Source organism: Typopeltis vanoorti, chromosome 14 (assembly GCF_054136105.1).
Source record: "Typopeltis vanoorti isolate ZY-2024b chromosome 14, IOZ_Tvanoo_1.0, whole genome shotgun sequence".
Lineage (NCBI taxonomy): Eukaryota > Metazoa > Arthropoda > Arachnida > Uropygi > Thelyphonidae > Typopeltis > Typopeltis vanoorti.
This window is the reverse complement of record NC_143562.1, coordinates 109,696,148-109,720,543: the sequence shown is the minus strand read 5'-3', so window position 1 is coordinate 109,720,543 and position 24,396 is coordinate 109,696,148. Positions and strand designations below refer to the sequence as shown.

Genomic DNA, 24,396 nt, shown 5'->3' with positions numbered 1-24,396 from the left:
CGTTAGTGAAATTTTGAGGGTTTAATGCACTAAAATTGCTAATGTAATATTTCTCATGTTAATGTTGCTTTTTTTTTTTTTTTTTGTCTAGCTATAACCTTTAAAACTGCAAGCACTAAAATCTGTGTATAGATAAATACCCACTGTTTGCATGAAACATGCCTCTGCAACTTGATGTTAGCATCAGTTTTCCCACGTGGTGCAAGCTGAAAGTAACTAATTAGAATGTATTAAGGTGGGATGGGTTAGAGTAATATTGGAATGGACATACTGGAGAAATTACTAAATAAAATAAGTGACAAGTATGATTTATCACATAATTTATTTATATGTACGTTCAAAAATTGACTGTAAATTAGAAATTCTGAAAGCAAAAGTTTTGTGCATGCAGTTACTAAGTGTATGTACACAGCTTAGAGGGAACTTTGCTTATTGCCCTGTGATTTTGTCATGCTCTTCTGAAGCACTCCTCTTATCTTCATACAAAACTCTCATCATCTACTATTTCATACTAACACTCATTCAACCTTCTTGCTTTTTATTTCCAACAAACCTTGCTGACGCCCCCCCCCCATCCCGTTTGTCGTTCAATTCTCCCCTCACCTCTGGCACTCAGTCTAAAACACTTACTATATATGCTTTTGCCAGTCTATTACTACAGCTTACAACTTTTGTCCAAGTTCTAGGCATTATATGGGCCATAATACTGAAAAGGAAATAAAATGTAAATAATGTGAACTTAATACATAGCATAGAAGTAACAAAAATTTTGTAAATTTTACCAATACTGAAGAGAGGGTAGGAGTCAAAAAATATACAAGTTGAATGTAATTAAAGTTCATATTTTGAAAGGCTGTAACTGGGTTAGGTTAGATTAGGTTAAAACTACTCAGCAGAAAGATTAAATATTTAACATAATGATGGGTGCAGCAATGGAATTTTATTTTGTGCAAAAACCAACGTTTGTTCTAAAACTTGCTACTAGGGTGATATATGCACTGCAATGCATGTATGATACTCCTGGTATGCAGTGAAACACTGTGACTAAGATTTATGCAAATGACAACAGTCCCCAATGATGTATATTTTGAAAGAAGGTTCTATAAAAGCAGATAACTGCAGAATGTGTCAGTTAATTACCTGTGAGCAAACAATCTGTTAAAGCAACATCACCATTACCAAAGGATTGCACACTTCTCATGAAGTTGTTTTACCAAAATAACAGCTGTGCCTTGAAAGCATTGCAAAGGTTCAGAAACATTCAAGGGATTAAAAATGGGTCCTATCACTGCAACTAGTTTACACAAAATAATGCTAAAAGTTGAAGAGACAGGTTCTTTAGATGTCAAACCTGGCAGAGAACAGAAGCTCATAGAAGTAGCCATAGTGCTAGAGGAAGAAAAGATGGCAAATGTCGTAAGAAGCAACAGCGCATGGCGTACTGCACACGGTGTTTAGACAAACTTGTAAGTACAGTTCACAAAGTTGCTGTTATCCTTACAAGTCCCATGTTCAGCAATTGCTTAATGCTGACCACAGTGCACAAGAAACATTTGCCCTGCAGGGTTTTGCTCAGACTGAACTGGACAATAACTGGCCATGGAACATTTTTGGAGTAACAAAGCTTACTTCCATTTGCACAGTGCTGTCAAAATGCACAACTGCAGAATTTGGGCAGCTGCAAATCCACATGTCGTGCGACAGACTCTGCTTCATTCTCCGAAGGTCACAGTTTGGCGTGGTTTTACAGTGGAACTCATTATCAGACCTTTCTAGGAACTCGTTCCTGCTAGTCTCATTACTTGCACTGTCAAAGGTCAGTGCTGTGCATCTCTCTCAATCAGGTGATTCCAACACTTCAACAGCATCAGTGCTTGGATTCAACAGTTTTTTATGCAGGATGGTGCCCCACCTCGCATCACCACCCCTGTCAAGTGGTTGCTTCAGACACATTTTACCAAGGACAGAATCATCAACTGCCATTTTCATACAACATGGCCAGCATACTTGACAGATCTGAACATCTATTGTGGATACATAGCCAACTTAGTGGACCTCAAGACCAGCATTACATGCTACATTCACATTTTGAATGAAACTCTACATTCTGTGGTTGAGCATGCAATTTTAAGATTTCAGTATGTTGCTAACAATGGAAGACAGCATATCAAGCATGTTGTTGTGTAACCACACAACATGCCCTACATTTTGTGATGTTTTGACTAACCCACTACAATATTGCAATGCCAAGAGAACACATACAATTGACAGACAAAAAATACATTATAACCAATAGCTTCAGGTTGGCCCATATGGGGCTCACGGCCACTGTATCATCATACACTAATTAATTGCCTGTGGATGAGAGACAGCTTGATGCAACCATGTTTGTTGAGATGGGGTAGTTTGTGAGATTAAAGCTAAGGCTTAAACACAAATTCTACCATACAGAGAAAAAAATTTTTTGTAATTGTTATCAATCTTAATTGCAAAATGTACAAAAATGTTTTCTATACTGTGTAGTGCCATGACAGCAGCATTATAATTGGTTTTAAATTGGGTTTAAAGAATTCCTCACAGAACTGAGCTTACGTAATTGTAATATTAGCACCTATTACTTTTGAATAATCTTATTGGAATTGAGAAATCAATGAAATGTTTTTTTAAATAAATCAGCAGTTCACTGATAAATATTTTCTTCCTTACTTGCATGGAAACAAGACATTTTTTTTTTCTTATTGTTTAGCAAACCAGTCCAAGCACTTTTTATTATGAAGTAGTTCAGTTTCTCTGTATGTAACATTACTTCTATTAATATATCATACACCGTGCATAAAAGGCAACAGGTCAGTTGAATTTATAAATTATTTTCATTGCTTTCACCAGAATTTTTCACTGTAGAGTTGGGACTGACCTATTAAATAAAAAGAATTGAAAACATTTTTAAGTTAAAAATGCAGAAAAATATAAATCAAAAGAAACTTCTTAATAATATTGCAAATCTACAGCTTTACAATAAGACATTTCAGTTATCTGACTTCCACTATAACCAAGGAATGATGGATACTCAGTCATCATTCGATACAGTGGTTTCTACTTAATACAGGTTAAATTAAGGAAGGCTATGGAATTATTACTTGATGCACATAATAATCAGTGAAAATTTTTGGTTGCTTACTAGGATTATGAAAACTGTTTGTGTGTTCGTTTTAACCATGAGTTTCATATTGTCGGTCTCTCCATTATAAAATGGCATCAAAAACCTATTTGCCAAGGTTGTTATTTTAATATGTTACATAATTACTTGGTTAAATTCTTTAATTAAATTCTTATTCCTTAATTTCATGAAAATAAAGTGATGATATTTTATATTTAACATTTGGATTGTATTTTATTGAATGAAAATCAGTCAGGTTGGTAAAATATTAAAAAAAACTTTGGTAGATAATCATCACTGGTGTCATCATCTTCATGATGGCAGTTGATAATCAACCAATATAAAATTCTTGTAATTCATATTATGAGAATACGCAAGAGACTGGCAGTGCCTTTGATCAGAATGTTGAAGTCTTATGTCTCGTGGATGATACCAAGGAAGTGGAAAAAGATTAAAGAGGATCCAAGACATAACTATTAAATTATCACCCAATTAACATCTCAACAGTGATTGCCAAGGTATTGTAGAGGTTGGTTAAGAACAAAATTCAGGAATGGGTGGATTGGAATAGGATGCTGTATGGGGAATAGCATAGTGCCATTAAAGGTAGGTCATGCCTAAGTAATTTACTCACTTATTATGATAAACTGACAGCTGTGTTGTATAAAGGGAACAGCTACACAAAGATTGCTGGACTTCATAAAGGCATTTGACAGGATGCTGCATAGAACTCAGCTAAATAAACTAGAGCGAGTGAGTATGGATATGAAGCTGATGATGTAGACAAGATGGCTAATGGATGGACATCAGAGAATAAGTTTTTGGAGCAGTCCAGTCCAGAAGAGGTATGTAACAAGCAGTATGCCTAAGGCTTTGTACTCAGGCACTGCTATTTAATTTGTACAATGATGATATAAGAAATAATTTCAGGAATATTTAGTTGTTTACTGAGGATGCAAAACTCAGAAAAGCAATATTTAATAAAGATAATATAGAGACACCTTTGCAGGAAGATTTAAACAGACAGTATGGACAAAAGAGAATGCCAGTTTAATGTGGCAAAGCACATGCACTTTGGGATGAAAAGAATATATACAAAAGAATTAGTATACAGCTGTGTACTAACTAATGGAATAGAGCTGAAAGAAATTAATGAGGTCAGGAATTTAGAAGTGTTGGTGGATGAGTTCAGAGGACAAAGTGCCAAAATGGACTGCATGGTTATCAAAGAACACACTGACAAGCACAGATGGAGTTATATAAAAGCTTCATAAAGAAGCTCTGATATAGTTCCATCTCAACTATCTGCACACATATTTAGTTATAGGTTTTATGTAGGTGATGATCAAGATGGTGGTGGATCCATGGAATACGCCTTATGAGAAGAGATGGAAGATTTAAGGTTTAGTGTTTATGATTGAAAATTTACAGAAATCGTCATGTTAATATGTGGAAAAAAGGGGAGATATGGTAGACACATATCAGATGAAGAGGAAACTAAGGTTATTTCTAGAAATTGATGAGTGTGGTTAGCAAGAACATGAAGATTAGATTCTTTGCCTAGAGAATGAGTTGCCAGAGTCAATTTTAAGTACTGTATTATGAATGATATGTTTGGGCTTCTCACAATGGGTCTGTAGATAGACTCCAAGAAGATGCCCATAGAGTAAAAATAACTTTATTTCCAACTAGTCTATTGTTTGTTAGATCTGTGATTTGATCAGTTCTTACATTATAATCTTCTCCAAGGGACACTGCTAACTGCACCTTTATGATGGCCTTGCTCTGGTCCTTTCTGCTGCTATTTTTGCAGGAAATATCAAAAGAAATCCAACCATGGTCCATTCTGCACCATTTATTTTTAACATGGCTCCACTAGTGAGATTAGCTATTCATTCCCTTATTCTCCCCCCCCCCCCACACACACCTCTTATATGTGTGGTCTACAGTCTTTGATTAACCATCATTATTGTAGACTAATATTCCTTCTAATTTTTGCCTGCATATATACACGTGAAAAACATTTTGTGTGTAAGTTTCCAGTCTTGGACTTAATGTGTGCAGAAGCTTGTGCTCACAATAGTAGTGAAAGTCACAAGCTACAAAAACTCTTAATTTGCTATGCCTCATATTGGTAACAACATATTTGTTAAAATAATTTGTACATTGTGTGCTAAATATTTCTATGACTGCAACCTAAATACTTACTCCTTCGGCTGCTTACATACTGCAACATACATGTGTTATTTATAAACAAATTGTCACATTTCTCCAGGTACTCCAGTTCTTTTTTGCTTTTATTTCGACATTGACATTTTGAAGGTTTAATGCACTAATGTAATACTTCTCATATTAATGTTGTCCTTTTTTCATCTAGCTATAACCTGTAAATTGCAAGCACTACACTAATTCGCTTAAATTCACACATCTACAAAAATCCATCACCATTTGCATGAGTTCAAGTGGCTGTACTGTTTAGACAATAAAAAATTATGCCTTCTGCAACTTGCTAGTGCCACTTCACCCATACAACAGAGGGTAAAAGTAACTAATTAGAGTGCATTAAGCTGAAATGGGTTAGAGTAATAATGGAGTGGAGACATTGGAGAAATTACTGGCTATAAATTAAGAACTGAAAGAAAAAAAATTTGTGCTTTCCCCTTTGACTACTGTGCATGTGATGCATGCACACAGTGAACATCATTCCATATCTACATGGAGTCGCAAGGCTCATCTTGAGAGGCCCATCTTAAAACATACAAGTCTATCACAAAACTCTTTAAACTTGTTCAATATTCATTCTTTCACTAACCTATCAGGTAATGCAATCTATAGCAACCACCCTCCATGCAAAAATTAAATTTCTCACCTTCACTTTCTTTCATAACTTCCAGGTATGGCACACTTGTCCTTTCCTTTGTTCTACCGCATAAAAGATCTCCCAGTGTCAATTCTGTGATTACCTCCAAACAGTTTAAATCTCAATCATTTTGACAGAATACAGCATAGAAGACTGTTGCATAAATTGGATAATATGGGTTTGGATTATAAACTATTACCACGGATAAGAGGAATGGCAGACTGACATATCAAAAAAGTGTATACAGGGGATGTGAATCTGCAAAATTTAAGGTAACCAGTGGTGTACCAGAAGGATCAGTCCTTGGTCCACTGTTATTCAATCTGTACATTAATGACATTGGGAAGGATTTGACAGGCAACATAGTTATTTGTTGATAATGCAAAGATAGGTAGGATAACCAGGAATGCAGCTGATATGCAATACTTGCAGAATGATTTGAATAGGCTGGAATTGTGTGCATGGGAAAATGGATGTTAGATCAATGTCAGTAAATGTAAAGTCACTTTGGCGTGATTAGATATACAATGTCGTATTATACCGGTGGGATTATGTTAGAAGAAATTGATCAGATTAGGGATCTTGGAGTGTTAGTAGATAGGAAGTTGAAGTTCAGGGGCCATGTAACAAAACTTGTAAATACATCTTAAAAGATAACTACAATGCTGAAATGAACTTTGACATGAAAAGATGCCTCTTTACAAAGCCTTGTTAAGATCTCACTTGGACTATTGTGTGTAGGTTTGGTCTCCTGGTTTCTGTTGTGATTCTGATGCAGTGGAGAGTGTGAAAAGGAGAGTGTTAAAAATGATATCAGGATTGTGGAATACTGATTATGAAGACAGATTAAAAATTTGTAGACTGCAGACACTAGCCAACAGAAGAGGGGTGATATGATTGGGACTTACAAACTTTTGAAAGGGTTATAGGGGATTTCATTTGATGGAGGGTGGGGAAAGGACACCTACATCCTGGAGTTATTAAGTGATCACTTATCATGTTGTTTATTATTTTAACGGTATAATAGAACACAGAAACTAAGTAAATAATTAATTTATTAACTTGATGCTGATATTTCGCTGGTATTATAACCAGCATCTTCAGAGCACAAAAACACTTTGTCACAATACGCGAGACTAAAACAACATGGTGTACATTAACAAAATTGTAGCAGCAACACAAAGACTAGAGTCCTGATTTTGGCGCCCTCTATCTGAAAAAAAAAAAAAAAAAAAAAAAAAACACGATATCATATATTGCTAGAGTCCTAGAAAAGTGCTAGTTTTTCCTTAATATGACTGTCTCCCAGATCTTCGGCAAGTTAATACAGCCATATTTGTTGAGATTTGGGGTGTGTTTTAGGGCTTCTGTCGCCTCTAAGAACAATCTCTCTGATTTATATGGGTTTCTGTGTAGTACTTTTGTGTTTTTCCAGTTGATCCTGTGTGCAGGGGTATCCAGAGCATGGTCTGCTAGGCCCGACTTCCCATAATGATATTTCCGGACGTATCGTTTATGTTCGCTGATGCGGATATTCACAGTTCTTCCTGTTTGACCGTAGTAGGCTTGATTGCATGAGCAGGGTACTTGGTAGACTCCTGGATGTGATAAAGGAGGAATGCTGTCCTTGGGTGAGCGGATGAGGGTGGCTAATTTGCTACATGGTCTGAATGTAGTGCGTAGTTTATGTTTAATGAGAATTCTTGAGATCTTTTCGGATGTGCCTTTAATGTAAGGGATGGTGACTGTTTTGTTGTAGTTCTCTGTGGTGGATGGTGGGAGGGGTTTCTTAGGAGTGTTTAGTATTTTGTTTATTTTTTGTGGATTGTAGCCGTTGGCCAAGAAGGTGTGGCGTAAGTGAGTCAGTTCAGCAGTAAGAGCCTTGTCATTTGAACAGATTGCTCTCGCTCTATGGGTTAGCGTTTTTAATATGCCATATTGTTGAGAAGGATGATGGTGTGATTGTTTGTGTAAGTATCTGCCTGTATGTGTGGGTTTTCTGAAAATTGAAAATGATAAGGAACCATCTGGGAGACGTGTGATGAGTGTATCCAGGAAGGGCAGACAGTTGTTGGCTTCCGGTTCCATAGTAAAGTGGATTTTTGGGTGTTGGCTATTTAAATGTGCTAAGAATGTTTTCAATGTCTCAGGGCCATTGTGGCCAAATGGCAAGCACATCATCAACATAGCGTAGCCAAAGTGTTGGTTTGAGAGTGGCTGTATTGATTGCTTGTTTTTCCAGGTGTTCTATGTAAAAGTTGGCTAGGGGGGGAGAAAGGGGGGAGCCCATGGCTGTCCCATCAATTTGTTTGTATATTTTCCCTTTCCATGTGAAATATCCTGCATGTATTGTGAATTTGAATAGTTCAAATATATCGGGGGGGAAGTGTGACTTCAGTAGATTGAGGGTTTCTATTAGTGGTACATTTGTGAATAGTGAAGTGATGTCAAAGCTTACTATTAAGTCTGAGCTTTTTAGGGTGAGGTGTTGTAAGATGCTTTTTAGGTGTGCTGAATTTTTGATAAAGGAGGGAGAATTGTTAGTGAGAGTGGCTAGTAGCTTTGCTAAATGTCTAGCCAGTTTGTATGTGGGACTATTTATACTGTCCACAATTGGGCGTAGGGGTGTGCCTGGTTTGTGAATTTTTGGTGATCCATAGATTCTCGGTGTTCTAACATGGAAGGGTTTGAGTTTGTTAACTGTGCAATGGAATTAGCACAATCATATACAACCATCAGCGCATTACGAGAATCACTGCATAATATTCTAAATACGGAACTTTGGCAGATCTTAGAGAACATCACCGACGCAACGGCAAAAAAAGAATTCGACAGAGTCAAAAACTGGCACCAAAAGAAGTTCGAAAATCTACAACAACGGAACACCATACAACGACCGCAATTACAACAAGACCTCGTCATTGTGAATCTATCGTCACTCACCTTAAGCAAAGAAGCCACAACTGCTTTAAGTCGAGGGCACAACTTTGCCATAACTCCCAAGCAAGTTCCAAAAGCCGAAATAATGGCATCCATCAAACGAGGAATTTACGACCTGCCTCCAACAATAGCTAACAACATACGTTTAGATGTGGCCAACATCCTAATCAAGTCCAAGCCTCCAAAAAGTAATATCCCACATAAGGAATTCATTGCTATAAAAGAGCTACACAACAACAGCCAGATTACCATAACAAAAGCAGACAAAGGAAATGCAACCGTGGTGATGGACACAACTGAATATGAAAACAAAATGCACACACTATTACAAGATCAGTCAACATACAAAATTATAGATCGCAATCCCACCAACACACAAAAGAATAAGGCACGAAAATTATTAAAAAAAAGTCACTTCCTGGCCCAAAGACACAGTTAACAAACTCAAACCCTTCCATGTTAGAACACCGAGAATCTATGGATCACCAAAAATTCACAAACCAGGCACACCCCTACGCCCAATTGTGGACAGTATAAATAGTCCCACATACAAACTGGCTAGACATTTAGCAAAGCTACTAGCCACTCTCACTAACAATTCTCCCTCCTTTATCAAAAATTCAGCACACCTAAAAAGCATCTTACAACACCTCACCCTAAAAAGCTCAGACTTAATAGTAAGCTTTGACATCACTTCACTATTCACAAATGTACCACTAATAGAAACCCTCAATCTACTGAAGTCACACTTCCCCCCCGATATATTTGAACTATTCAAATTCACAATACATGCAGGATATTTCACATGGAAAGGGAAAATATACAAACAAATTGATGGGACAGCCATGGGCTCCCCCCCTAGCCAACTTTTACATAGAACACCTGGAAAAACAAGCAATCAATACAGCCACTCTCAAACCAACACTTTGGCTACGCTATGTTGATGATGTGCTTGCCATTTGGCCACATGGCCCTGAGACATTGAAAACATTCTTAGCACATTTAAATAGCCAACACCCAAAAATCCACTTTACTATGGAACCGGAAGCCAACAACTGTCTGCCCTTCCTGGATACACTCATCACACGTCTCCCAGATGGTTCCTTATCATTTTCAATTTTCAGAAAACCCACACATACAGGCAGATACTTACACAAACAATCACACCATCATCCTTCTCAACAATATGGCATATTAAAAACGCTAACCCATAGAGCGAGAGCAATCTGTTCAAATGACAAGGCTCTTACTGCTGAACTGACTCACTTACGCCACACCTTCTTGGCCAACGGCTACAATCCACAAAAAATAAACAAAATACTAAACACTCCTAAGAAACCCCTCCCACCATCCACCACAGAGAACTACAACAAAACAGTCACCATCCCTTACATTAAAGGCACATCCGAAAAGATCTCAAGAATTCTCATTAAACATAAACTACGCACTACATTCAGACCATGTAGCAAATTAGCCACCCTCATCCGCTCACCCAAGGACAGCATTCCTCCTTTATCACATCCAGGAGTCTACCAAGTACCCTGCTCATGCAATCAAGCCTACTACGGTCAAACAGGAAGAACTGTGAATATCCGCATCAGCGAACATAAACGATACGTCCGGAAATATCATTATGGGAAGTCGGGCCTAGCAGACCATGCTCTGGATACCCCTGCACACAGGATCAACTGGAAAAACACAAAAGTACTACACAGAAACCCATATAAATCAGAGAGATTGTTCTTAGAGGCGACAGAAGCCCTAAAACACACCCCAAATCTCAACAAATATGGCTGTATTAACTTGCCGAAGATCTGGGAGACAGTCATATTAAGGAAAAACTAGCACTTTTCTAGGACTCTAGCAATATATGATATCGTGTTTTTTTTTTTTTTTTTTTTTTTCAGATAGAGGGCGCCAAAATCAGGACTCTAGTCTTTGTGTTGCTGCTACAATTTTGTTAATGTACACCATGTTGTTTTAGTCTCGCGTATTGTGACAAAGTGTTTTTGTGCTCTGAAGATGCTGGTTATAATACCAGCGAAATATCAGCATCAAGTTAATAAATTAATTATTTACTTAGTTTCTGTGTTCTATTATACCGTTAAAATAATAAACAACATGTTCGACGAACACATAAGTCTGTCCACACGTTTAAGGATTGATCACTTATCATACAGATGGAAATATTGTAAAGAGAGATGTGATAGAAACTAACTGATTTAGTATGAGGCTATGCAAAGGAAACACAATATATAAAAGTGATAGAGTGATTATGATTAAACTGAAAGCAATGCCTGTGGACATAATGATTATACAGATATATATGCCCACAAGTGACTATGATGAAAATGAAGTAGAAAAGATAATGGAAGAAGACTGAACAGAACTAAAGGTTGTACCATCTGGATGGGAGACTGGAATGCCTTGGTAGGTGAAAAGGTAGAGAAGGGAATAACAGGAAGATATGGCCTTGGAAAAAGGAATGAGAGAGGTGAAAGACTTATAGAGTTTTGTAAAAGATACAAACTAATTATTGGTAATACTTGGTTCAAACTTCCAAAGAGAAGAAGATTCTCTTCTTCTCTTTGGAAGTTTGATATCTGTGTGATATCTCCTGGCATTTTCTCCTGGAAAATGCAAGGAGATATCGCAAGATACTAGATTGATTATATGTTAATACAAAACAGGTATAGAAACAATGTAAAAAGGATATCAACATATCCAGGAACTGATATTGACTCAGACCATAATTTACTTGTTACAGAATTCAGAATACAAAGGTAAAAGAAAGAAACGGTGGAACCTAGAAAAACTCAAAGGAGATGCAAGTAAGAAATTCAGAGAAGAACTGGAGAATAAAATAAGAAACAAAAGATATACCTGAAGAGACCACCATTGATGTTAATGCAAAATGGAATCATATATATACCTGACTGCCATAATAAAGACAAAAGTAGAAAAAACTAAAAAATGTGCGATTGGCAGAGGTGTAAGACAAGGATGCTGCCTGTCACCAATGCTCTTCAATATATTTGCAGAAGAAATGATAAAAGAAACATTTGATGAAGAGAAAAGAAGAATCACTATTGGAGGAAGAACAATACAAAATATTAGATTTGCAGATGATTAAGCAATATTAGTTAATACTGAAGATGAACTACAGCATCTGATGCAAAAATTTGAAAGTATATGCAAGAAATATGGTACGAAAATTAACACAAAGAAAACAAAACTGATGAGAGTCTCTCCAGGAAACCAGGAAGTGTTAAGGTGATGATAAACGGAGAAAGTGTAGAGCAAGTAAGACAATGCAAATACTATTTTAATAGTATTTGTATATAATACAAAGTAAAATGGAAAATGTGACATGGAAATAAAAGACAGAATTAACAAAGGAAAATATGCATTTCGTAGCAAGAAAAATTTGTTTATTAATAAAATGAATAAAAATTTAAAGAAAAGGCTTATTAAGTGTTATATTTGGAGTATGACCTTATATGGGTCAGAAACATGGACAGGGAAGAAAAAAGCTAAAATGTTGGAGGCATTTGAAATGTGGTTATGGAGAAGAATGGAGAAAATAAAGTGGACTGAAAAAATTACCAATGAAGTACAAAGAGTTGAAGAAGAAAGGAATTTACTAGACCATAAAACAAAGGAAGCATAATTGGATAGGACATGTATTAAGAGGAGACAGCCTACTGAAAAGAATGATAGAAGGGAAAATTGAAGGAAAGTGATCAAGAGGAAGTAGAGATGACTAATGATACTTGATATAATCTTCGATGAGTCTGTCGACTCCTTGGAGTTGCCCAAAATAATAATAACATTAATAATGGGCACAAGAGGATATCAAGAAATGAAGGAGGAAGCAAGAGACAGAGGAAATTGGAGGAAGAGAATTTGGTGAGATACCATTGGACCTGTCAAATTGTCAAATGTCTCAAATTACAAATTCTGAAGATAACTTACAGAAAGCTATTTTAAATCTAAATGAGATATCCAAAGATTATGGTATGATAATATCAACGGAAAAATCAAAAACTATGGCCTTTAAAGGACAAGATCCAGCAAGAACTAAAATAGTAATAGATAAGATCTTAGAACAGGTGAATTCATTTAACTACCTAGGATGTATGATCACATATGAAAATGAAAAAGATATAAACGTAAAAATTGCAAAATATTTAAAAATAACAGGTGTAATTAACTCTATATTTAAACCAAACCTAGTTCAAAAACAAACCAGGCTAAAAGTATACAATAAATTAGCCTTACCGGTCTTAACGTATGGAAGCGAAATCTGGACAATAAAACAAAAAGACAAACAAAGATTAACAACAGCAGAAATGAAGTTTATGAGAAAAACTGCAAATTATACCCTATTTGATCACAAGAGAAATGAAGATATTATGAAGGGGTTAAACCAAGAGCCAGTGATAGAGAAAATTGAAAAATATAAACATGGGTGGATGGAACGCGTTCAAAGAGTGAAGGCGGAAAGATTGCCAAAACAAGCCATTAGGAAAAAGAAAACCAGGACGTCCTCTTAAACGATTCAACGATGACTTCTAAGGCTGGAACAGGCCATGCTAGGCCTAAATCCTTGATACGTATGATGATGATGACCATTGGACCTGTCAAGAGACAGAACATGATGATGCAAAGGAAATGGCACTGTCTCTGACTAGGCTGTTTAATTTGGAAGAAGCAAAATAGTTCCAGTGCATAAAGGAACAAAATAAAGGTAGTGAATTGTTGACAAATCAGTATCTTGGGAGTAGCAAGCAGTAAATATATTGGAGAAGTTGGTCAAAGATAAAATTCAGGAATGGATGGATAACAATGATAATATAAAAGAGTAAGTCATGCCAGTAATATTCTACTCACTTTCTACAGTACAGTGACAGAGGGAATGGCTACATAATGATACTTTTGGACTTTGTACTTCACCTGTCTTCAGGGGAAGACAGGTGAAGTACAATGCACTGCAGGACTCTGTGTGTTTGGTCATCATTATTTAATTTGTACATTAATGGAAAAAGGAAATGATTTGAAAGGAAATATTCACTTGTTTGCTGATGATGAAAAATTGGGTAGAGTATTAGTCAGTGGCGGCCCGTGAAGTTTTAAGTGGGGGTGCTGCCTATACAAAATTTAAAAAAAATCATTCTTTTTTCCCAATTAGTAATCAATTTATTAATAAATAAATCTGTAGATTTACTTAAATATAAAGAGCTAATAAGCTTCATTTCGGCGATATAAATATTATTTAAATTAAGGGGATATTAAATCCCACATTGTTTTAAAACCGAATAAGAAACTCAAAGATTGGAATCAGAGAGTTTCTTGCGAATATAGTAAACTATAAAGTATCGGCGAACACTGGCATGAGCAAATGCAAGTGACCCTAGTACGTAGTACAATACCGGACAACTCGCAGCAAAGGTAGTAAAGTTCTGATCACTATTCTTATGTGTTTTTACATTATGGGAAATACCTTTCCTAGGAAATGTATGCTGTTATTACATTATGGTGGGAGGTCACTACCCAGACCGGTTTCAGCCTTTTTTGAGGCTTCATCAGTGAGTAGCTAGACCAAATTAATACCAAAGTGTATAGTGAAAAGAACTCGTATAGCAGAGTATATAAGTTCTTTTCGCTATACACTTTGGTATTAATTTGGTCTAGCTACTCACTGATGAAGCCTCAAAAAAGGCTGAAACCGGTCTGGGTAGTGACCTCCCACCGTAATGTAATAACAGCATACATTTCCTAGGAAATGTGTTTTCACATTATGGGAAATACCTAAGAATAGCGATCAGAACTTTACCACCTTTGCTGTGATTTGTCCGATATTGTACTACGTACTAGGGTCACTTGCATTAGCTCACGCTAGTGATCGCCAATACTTTATAGTTTACTATATTCGGCTTGAAACTCTCTGATTCCAATCTTTGAGTTTCTTATTCGGTTTTAAAACAATGTGGGATTTAATATCTGTAGATTTATTTATTAATAAATTGATTACTGATTAGGAAAAAAAGAATTTTTTTTAAATTATTTTGTATAGGCAGCACCCCCCACTTAAAACTTCACAGGCCGTCACTAGTATTAGTTAAATAACATGTAACTAAAGGGCTTGTGAAATGATTTAAATAGGCTGAGAGTAATATGAGCAAAGGATAATGGATGCCAGTTTAATTTGGGAAAGTGTACAAGGTATGCATTTTGAGATGAAATGATTGCATGCTGCACACTACATTGATGGAACTATATTGTGGAAACTATTGAAGCAGAGATAAGCACTTAGTGTTCCAGTTTTTGTAGAATGATGAATGAGTGGAATGGGTTGCTATAGTTTGTTATGAGCATTATCTTGGTGAATGTGCTCAAAAAGATGCATGCCAAGTATTGTGTAGACAATATGATCTTCAGACTTCATGCACATGTCATTGCACAGACATGTGCATGAACAATTTGCTCACTGTGTGGTTATAATAAAGTGACTGCAAAATTGGATAATGGAAATGTATACCATATTTCTTTTGGATTTTGCAAAGGTATCTGACAGCATTCCACAATGAAGAAGATATTATACAAACATAAAGGGATGGGTATGCAAAATAGGCTTGTGGCTGACTGAACAGGTATCATAGAGTAATATGTGCAGAGTCTGAAAGAAGGAAGGGGCATTGAAGTATCATTGGGTTCTGCATTTGGGCCACTGTTTAATTTGTATATTAACGGTACTGGGATTAGTCTGGATAGTAATATACAATTAAGTGCAATATTGAAGGGAATAAAGAATTTATTCTTCCCCAGCCAGCAAAGGTTGGTAGAGCCTCTGCTACTAATGGCTCAACAAAAAGTTAAGCAAGTTTGAGCGCGGTTAGTAGTTGAAAGGGATTCAATCGTTCGATGCTGTTAGCACACTCTCCCTCGATGAGTCTTTGGACTCCCTGAGGTGTCACATAATAATAATAATGTGTGACTTTGATAAGACCAATACTGACTGTGCTCAAATATAACAATTTAGGTTTGGGGAGACAAACTGAAAAGACCTGCTATAGGATATCTGGGCAATGGCATGAGAGGAGTATAGAAATATGCAAGAAGGTAAGGGAGATCTTACAGTAAAACTTAAAATGAGATTTTAAAGTTTTACAGCTCATGGGAGGTAGGGGAGAGCACTAGTTCATCCTTGGAAACTAAGTAATGGTGTGGTTAGGAAGCATACTGAGATCCAGGTGGAGGAATGGGCTATCAGTGGATTGTGGTGCATCTTTAGTGAATGTTTTGAAAGAAAGATATGATAGGTATTTGGGCATTGTGTGATCTGGAAAAGTTGCTCTCTCTCGAGTCCTTAACTACTTGTAGGATAATGCATAATAATACTTCCTGTTTTGTTGTTTAAGACTCCAGCAAGAACCAACTTTTTCTTTATATCAGTTGCTCTCTCTAACTCAATTTTCTGTACTTTCTTTTTTTTTTTTTGGATCCTTCTATGTAACCATTGTACACATTCTCCAATTTTGCATTTTGAAATTCCCACATGAACTACTTGAAAATATCTGATTTATTTAAGTCTATCTCCGTTTTGAATAATATAGCTTATCCCTGATCTACTGAATGAATTATGTTATGTAGTTCATCATCATCATTTATTCCTTTGTTATCTCCATCTATTTACCACTATTCTAGTAACTGACCTTTCACTGTTCACCCTGTTTTGAGGGTGAACAGTGGGCTAACGAAACCAGTTGGCATCTTATATAACATGGCAATGCTTCAGCTAGTACAGTAACTAATAATGTTGTACCATTATAATGTATACATTGTTTTCAGCCTGTATGGAATATAATTTGGTCAGCACCTGATTCATTCAACATCCAATAGAGTATCTTAAAATGGAGTGCACCATGAAAGATGAGGACCGGACATTAGGATATGGAAGTTCCTGTTGGCTGTCTTTATTCCTTATTGGTTATGTGTAATGCTCTTTCTGGATATCTAAGTTTGGTCCTTAAGTAACAAATAGACAATTACTGATTAACCAAGTGGAGCTTCCATAGCTCAGTCAGTATAGATGAAGCTTTTTGGTCGGAAAGACATGGGTTCGATTCCCATCAGTGACGTGAGGAACCTATATCTGGTTTCTTTCAGCTAAAGGTGAGTTAACCGGTCTCATACAGAGGTGGAGGGTTTTCTCCTGGTAACTCAGGTTTCTCATCCCTCAAAACAGGCAAACCGGTCCTGTGAACACACACGGCTACAGTCATAAAAAATATACTACAGCAAGGAAGGCAATGGGAAACCACCTTGCTCATAATCATTTCCCTAGTATGGTAGCATATAGCTACCCCCACCAGCCGTATGGCTGAGGGAATAGAATAGACTACCAAGTATTAATCATGTTCAGTAAATTATTACGGATGTGGTAAACCATGATTTTGCCAAAAGAGTGAATAGGGCGTGAATCTGCAAGATTCCAGGTAACCAGTGCTGTGCCTCAAGGATCACTCCTTGGTCCATTGTTATTCAATCTGTGCATTAATAACATTAGGAAGGATTCGACATACAGCTATTTGCTGATGATACAAAGATAGATATGGTAATCAGGAGTGCTGCAGACATGCAGTATGATTTGAATAGGATGGAATTGTGAAAATGGCTGTCATTTCAATGCTAATAAAAGTAAGGTCATGCACTTTTGTGGGATTATGCAAGAAGAAACTGATCAGGCTAGAGATCTTGGAGTTTTAGTAGACAGGAAGTTGAAGTTCAAGGGTCATATAGCAAAAATTGTAAATATAATTCACAGAATACTGGCAAAGTTGAAACAAACCTTGACATGTAAAGATAAGGAAGTGATTTTGCCTCCTTATATGGCCTTGATAAGACCTCGCTTATACTATTGCACACAGGTCTTGTTTCCGTGGTGATTCTGATACAATGGAGAAAGTGCAAAGGAGTGTGTCAGAAATGATATCAAGATTGTGAAATACTGATTGTGAAGACAGACTGAGAATTTGTATGCTACAGACACTGGCAAACAGCAGTGATATGATTGAGACTCAGGGCCGCTGAGAGGGGGTGACATCTAAGACTTTTGTCACAGGGACCAACCATCGGGCCCACGTATCACATAACTGTGTTTATAATGCATGGTTTTAATTCTCATAATAATACAACAATGATAAAGAATAATGGCATATCGAGAATGATACTATGTTTTGTTTTAGACAGACGGCTACGCTCTTTAGCTCGCCGTGAGCGTCCAGAAGATACTGATTCTCTCGGTGTGGATCGCTGTAGTTATAGCAGGTGATGACATCAATAGGCGTTCGTGCAGTTGTTGCAGTCAGCTGTGCTAGCTAGTAATTGCATTCGCAGTAATGTTCCCTGCCAGAACGCTTCGCTCTTGTTAGTATTTTGATAGACGAAGGTTTTGTGATTGTTTGTAAAGTGTGCAACTGTATAGTGTAGGTCGTGCACTAAAAAAATAAAAGTAAGTATTCTTATTAAAATTATATTTTTAATAATAAAAATTTAACCAACAGAAATGTATCATCATAAATCTGGAAATCAAAAATGAAAGGAGAAAAGGGATTGTGAGAAGGCAAAAGAAGATTTAAAAAACAAGCATTTATTGTTTTTATTGATGTAAGATTAAACGGCCTAGCTTTGTTATCAATAGAGCATGACCTGGCAATGAAAATTGATTATGACGAGATGATTAAAGATTGCTAACCATAAAGTGAGGAAGTGGATAGGGCAATAAATATTTAAAAATTCTCTTTTTATTTAATGTTTGTATTTTGTATGGTATGTAATGTATCGAATTTTGAATTTATTGTACACTTTTTTAAAATAAATGTTTAATACGACTTTATTTATTAAACAAAAGTGGACTTTTTTAAGTGGGGCCCGAAAATTTCTCTCGGTTCGGTGGCCCTGTTGAGACTTACAAACTTTTGAAACGGTTATACAGAATTTCAAAATCAGGTATAATAGCTGGTGGAAATAGTAAGGCCTCCCTAAATTAAATTTTATAAACAAATGTTTTGGGAGAAAAATGCACTCATTAAAATTTACAGAAATTTTAATCAATGAGTGGAGGACAGGTGATTATTATGGGGGGAGATTTCAACTATGGGAACATAATAGATGGGAAGGAGGAGAGGACACACGGGAGGAAGAAAATGGATTTTATGCAGTTACTAAGGGACAATTACCTAAGATGTCATGCGATGGAATTTAAATTCCATCGTATGATAGCGTTAGAGAGTGCATGATCTAGTAATTGCATCTGAGAATTTGTCTATAACGAATATGACCATGTTGCCTCCAATTGGTGAGAGTGATCATATGGTCTTGACCTGGGAGAGGGCTAAAGCGTGGAATTAAAGGGCTGGTAAATATGAAAATCTTGGGAAATTACTTAGATCAGTGCCATAGCATGTGAAACTTCAAGGGCTGGATGTTGATAGTGCATGAGAAGTGGTAAAGAAGTGTTTGAGGGAGGTGATGGCAAACTGCATACCTAGAGTCAGGAAAGTAAATCAAGTGGGAGTTAAATGCATGAATAACACCATCAAGCTGGAGTTGTAAAAAAAAAGAAACTGTGGAGGAAATTTAAGGAGAAAGGTGACATGCAGGCACACGAACAGTACAAGACACAGGCTAGAAAAGTAATTAGTGTGGTAATTTGCTACATCAGTCTTGGAGCCTCCTTTATACAATGGAACTAATTTCTCTTGTTTCCACTCCCTTGGGACTAACCCAGAGCTCAATCTTAGATTAAACCACATAGTCAAGGGCAATGACAATTCCCTCACCACTTCACATAAAACTTGAGCTGGTATACCATCCAATCAACAGCTGTATTCACATTAAGGTTCTGTAATATGCTATACACCTCCATTTCATTTACCTCAGTTCCCATATAAGCCTTTGGCTCTCTCTCGTTCCTGCAATATCACCACCTGGATGATATACTCTTGTGAAGTGTTCACTTAGTAATTCTACTATTTCGATTGATTCAGTTACTTCCCTACCATCACCATTCATTACAATCATTCTGTAATATACTTTCTTTCTTTTACTTGCAGCATATCGAAAGAATTGTTTGGGATTACCTTTAGCCTGTCTTGTGCCTGCTGGTCACCTTTCTCTTTAAATTCCCTCCACAATTGTTTCTATTTTTGTAGCTCCAGCTTAATGATGATATTCATCCATTTAACTCCCACTTGATTTACTCTCCTGACTGTAGGTATGCAGTCATCTGCCATTACCTCCCTCAAACACTTCTTTACCACTTCTCATGCACTATCAACATCTAACCCTTGAAGTATCACATGCCATGGCACTGATCCAAGCAATCTCCCAAGATTTTCATACTTACCAACCATGTAATTCCACATATACCCCATCATAACTGAAAATTCCACACATTTAGCCACCTCCCAGGTCACACTCTCAATGTGGTCATATTTGTTATAGACAAATTTTCAGATGCAATTACTAGATAGTGCAATCTCAAACCCTTAGTAACTGCATAAAATTCATTTTTTTCTTCCAATGTGTCCTCTCCTCCTTCCAATCTATTATGTTTCCATAGGAAAGATAGACTTCTATTTGGGTTTGTAGGTCAGATTTATTACAACTAAGTTATACCAACTAGTTTTGCCAACTATAGCTGTTGGCTTCATCAGGGTAAAGATATATAGATGTAAAACCACTTAAACGCTAAAACTATTACACTAAAACTGTAAAAGAACCAAATATAATTGCATTTTTACAAAAAACAGAAGAAAACATACATCACACGCATAGAGCGTGTATGATTTCACTTGTTGTTATGTAGGAACGTTCTATAATTTGTAGCAAAATTCAATTCTGGCAAGTTCAAAGATCTAATGAGGATCTTCCAGATCTCAAGCAGAATTAATACTTGGTTTCTATTTAGGTGTTGTTTTGAACGAATAACTGTTGTGGCTTCTTTTATCATTCGGGAGCAGAAATCCTCCTCTAAGTAGGGCATGGAGCTTCTGTCCCATTCTATGGTATGGTTTGTCCTAGAGAAATGAAAGGCTAACCCTGATTTGTCTTCTCTATTATTGTTTACATCTCCTATGTGTTCCTTTTTCCTGATTTCAAAACTTCTATTAGTCTGGCCAATATAGTTCAAACCAATACCGATCTTCTGGCAAGCCTGGACGTTACATCTTTATTCACTAACATTCCAGTAGAGAAAGTAATCGACATTTTAAGAAGCCTCTTCCCCCAAGACATTACTTCTCTGTTCCATCATTCTTTAAAATCCAACTTTTTCCTATGGAATAAAACTATTTATCAACAAGTATCAGGCCTTGCAATGGAAAGCCCTCTTTCACCACCTTGTGCAGATCTCTTTGTGGAGAAATTTGAGAGTAAAATTTTATCTCAACTAGACCCTAAAGCTGCAGTGTGGCAGAGATATGTGAATGACATTTTTATTGTTTGGAAAGACACTAAATTGATCCACAAGATACTTTTCTGTGACCCCCCACAAAGACAACCTGAAGATATACATTATGATTCCACTATCGTAATTCTGTATATGGGGACAGTTTCCAATAAGATTGCCAGACTCCTCAAGCCACATGGAATACGAGTGGCTTTTAAACCTTCAACGACCATCTGCCAACTCTTAAGATCTCCAAAAGACAGTCATCCTTTTTACAAATATGCCAGAGTCTACAATATCCCATGCTCATGCGGTTTGAACTACATTGGCCAGACTTCTAGAAGTTTTGAAATCAGGAAAAAGGAACACATAGGAGATGTAAACAATAATAGAGAAGATAAATTGGGGTTAGCCTTTCATTTCTCTAGGACAAACCATACCATAGAATGGGACAGAAGCTCCATGCCCTACTTAGAGGATTTCCACTCCCGAATGATAAAAGAAGTCACAACAGTTATTCGTTCAAAACAAAACCTAAATAGAAACCAAGGATTAATTCTGCCTGAGATCTAGAAGATCCTCATTAGATCTTTGAACTTGCCAGAATTGAATTTTGCTACAAATTATAGAATGTTCCTACATAACAACAAGTAAAATCATACACGCTCTATGCATGTGATGTATGCATTCTTCTGTTATTTGTAAAAATACAGTTATATTTGGTTCTTTTACAGTTTTGGCGTTTAAGTGGTTTTACATCTATATATCTTTACCCTGACGAAGCCAACAGCTATAGTTGGCGAAACTAGTTGGTATAACTTAGTTGTAATAAATCTGACCTACAAACCCAAATAGAAGTCTATCTTTCTTATAGTTCTTGTGATCAAAAATAACTTTCATCATTATGAATCCCCCATAATAATTACCTGTCTCCACTCATTGAGTCTATTTGCCAATGTATACTATTTCCATCCTCTGGTCTATAGCAGCAGCGAACTGTATATTTTTTTTTGCTGGCCTCAATCTCACACCAGATAGCCTCAAATGGGCTATTTTCACTGGCATGCAAGTTGAACTTCTCTCTTTGGTTACAATTGATCAGCTATCATCAATAACACTCCTTCCCCATTCTTTTTTCTCTATCCTCCCTGAACACAATATACCCTTCACATTCTATCCACTAACTATGTCATCTTCTGTTAGCCATGTCTCACTAATGCCAATAATTCCTCCTGCTTGTTCTGAATACTTCTGGCATTAGTGTGCATAAAGTGCAAACGCTGCTTAGGCACACCTCTATCCTGATGCTTTATACTGTCTATCTCATTCTGGTTTTGTTACCAGTGGAACTAACTTAGGCATATTATCCACATTCTCACACTCAACTGCCTCACTGATGTCTGCATATCCACTCAACAGCTTCCCTGATTCTGCACATCCACTTTCACTTCATTCAACAACACTTTTTCCGGTCTCCAAACACCAAATTCATTCAGATGTAAACCATCCTTCTATAATTCCTTTTGCCTATCAAACTCACTCCACACTACTCCTCCTGCCATAACCTATGCATTGAGTCATTCACTATTATGGCCCTCCTCAGTTCTATTCTGTCATACCATTTCAACAGACTCGCTATCTGAACTCTCACTCTTTTCTTTTGCCACATTCAGTAATTCTTTCATCAGGCAATACAATCATCTCTTTTTGTGCTCTAATCTAATAGCCTCACTAACATCATTAATTTTTGCATCCAGAAAGCAAGATTTTGTCCATCTCTCATCGATCACACCTTTTATAATTGAATTGCTGTACAAGACTCACTCCCTACTTTTTCTTTCTTTCTGTTATCAGCTGATCCAGTTGCCAGACATTTCTGCTTTTGCTCCAGCTCTGCCCTGTGCATCACTCTGTGTAATGAAGCTATCTTCTTCATTACATCCAACTCTTCATTCTTTATATCAGTCAAACTATTCTTTCATTCAACACTTTTATTCTCTCTCTCTCAATCCTATCTGCCGTTACTTCACACACATTTTCAAGTGTATTCTGAGTTCCATATCACAACCTGAAACACACTTTTAATCCTTGCTTTCATAGCATTTTTGGCACACTTTCCCACCACTATTGCTTTCAAACCAAATGCCATTTGCCTTCAGTAATGCATAAATTTTGCAGACATTGCAAAATTTACCAAGTCTCTTTGGTTAAATTCTTTAAAGAATGATGCCTTGGATGCCATTGTTCTGCTTCACATTGGTGCTATGCTATGTAATTTGCCATGTAAAATTAACAATATTTAAAACAAAACTTTTAACTTGAAACTAATTAACTCCACAAACAGTCTACTTCTAACAATGTTTTAACTAATAATGTTATTTGCTGGCCTGGTTGGCCGAGTAGTTAGCGTATCTGCTCTCCAGCCAAAAGGCTATGGGTTCAAATCCTGCCATGGGCATGGATGTTTGCGATTGTATGTGAAAATACTGGTGGTGGTGGGCAGCAGTAGATGGCATTGGTGTAGATGATGCAGTTCAATGTAGTTGGTGAATTGAATGATGGAGACGGAGAGTTGTAGAGAAGTTGCCCTCCCTCGATGAGTCCTTGGACTCCTTGGAGGCGTCACATAATAATAATAATTTTTTAAAAAACTAAACAACTTAGCTTTCGGAGCTCTCCAAACACAATCGCATTCTTCGATAAAAAAGGGTAAATAAAATTTATGCTTTTGCTAAATATAATAACTGTCAAATATTCAAGTATAGGGATGAGAGGCTTCAATTTGACAGTCCGTATATTCTGGCGTATAAGTCGATTTTTCAGCATTGAAAAAAAGTACTAAATTTTTAGGTCAACTTATACATGGGTCAAACAATGATTGCTTTCCAAGAAAAAACTAGTACGTATCATACTCTGTTAAATTTATTAGCACTATACAAAAAGGGTAAATAAGTAAAAATATTAAAGAAATAGTTTTACTTTCTT

At 36.6% G+C, this 24,396-nt stretch overlaps 1 protein-coding gene across 6 annotated transcripts in view; it reads right to left on the bottom strand.

Annotated features, from left to right (window-relative positions):
* Positions 1–279: 279 nt before the first annotated feature.
* The window catches only part of Cog1 (conserved oligomeric Golgi complex subunit 1), a 580,539-nt gene continuing 556,422 nt past the window's right edge, over positions 280–24,396 (bottom strand). For 3 of the 6 annotated variants that reach the window (XM_090403916.1, XM_090403918.1, XM_090403920.1), the window contains one exon: positions 718–2,914. Coding sequence is in view for 2 of the 6 variants with exons in the window: in XM_090403918.1 (XP_090260044.1) it covers positions 2,858–2,914 (57 nt within the window). In the remaining 4 variants the exon portion in view is untranslated. The other 3 variants (XM_090403917.1, XM_090403919.1, XR_016549365.1) reach the window with 2 other exon arrangements.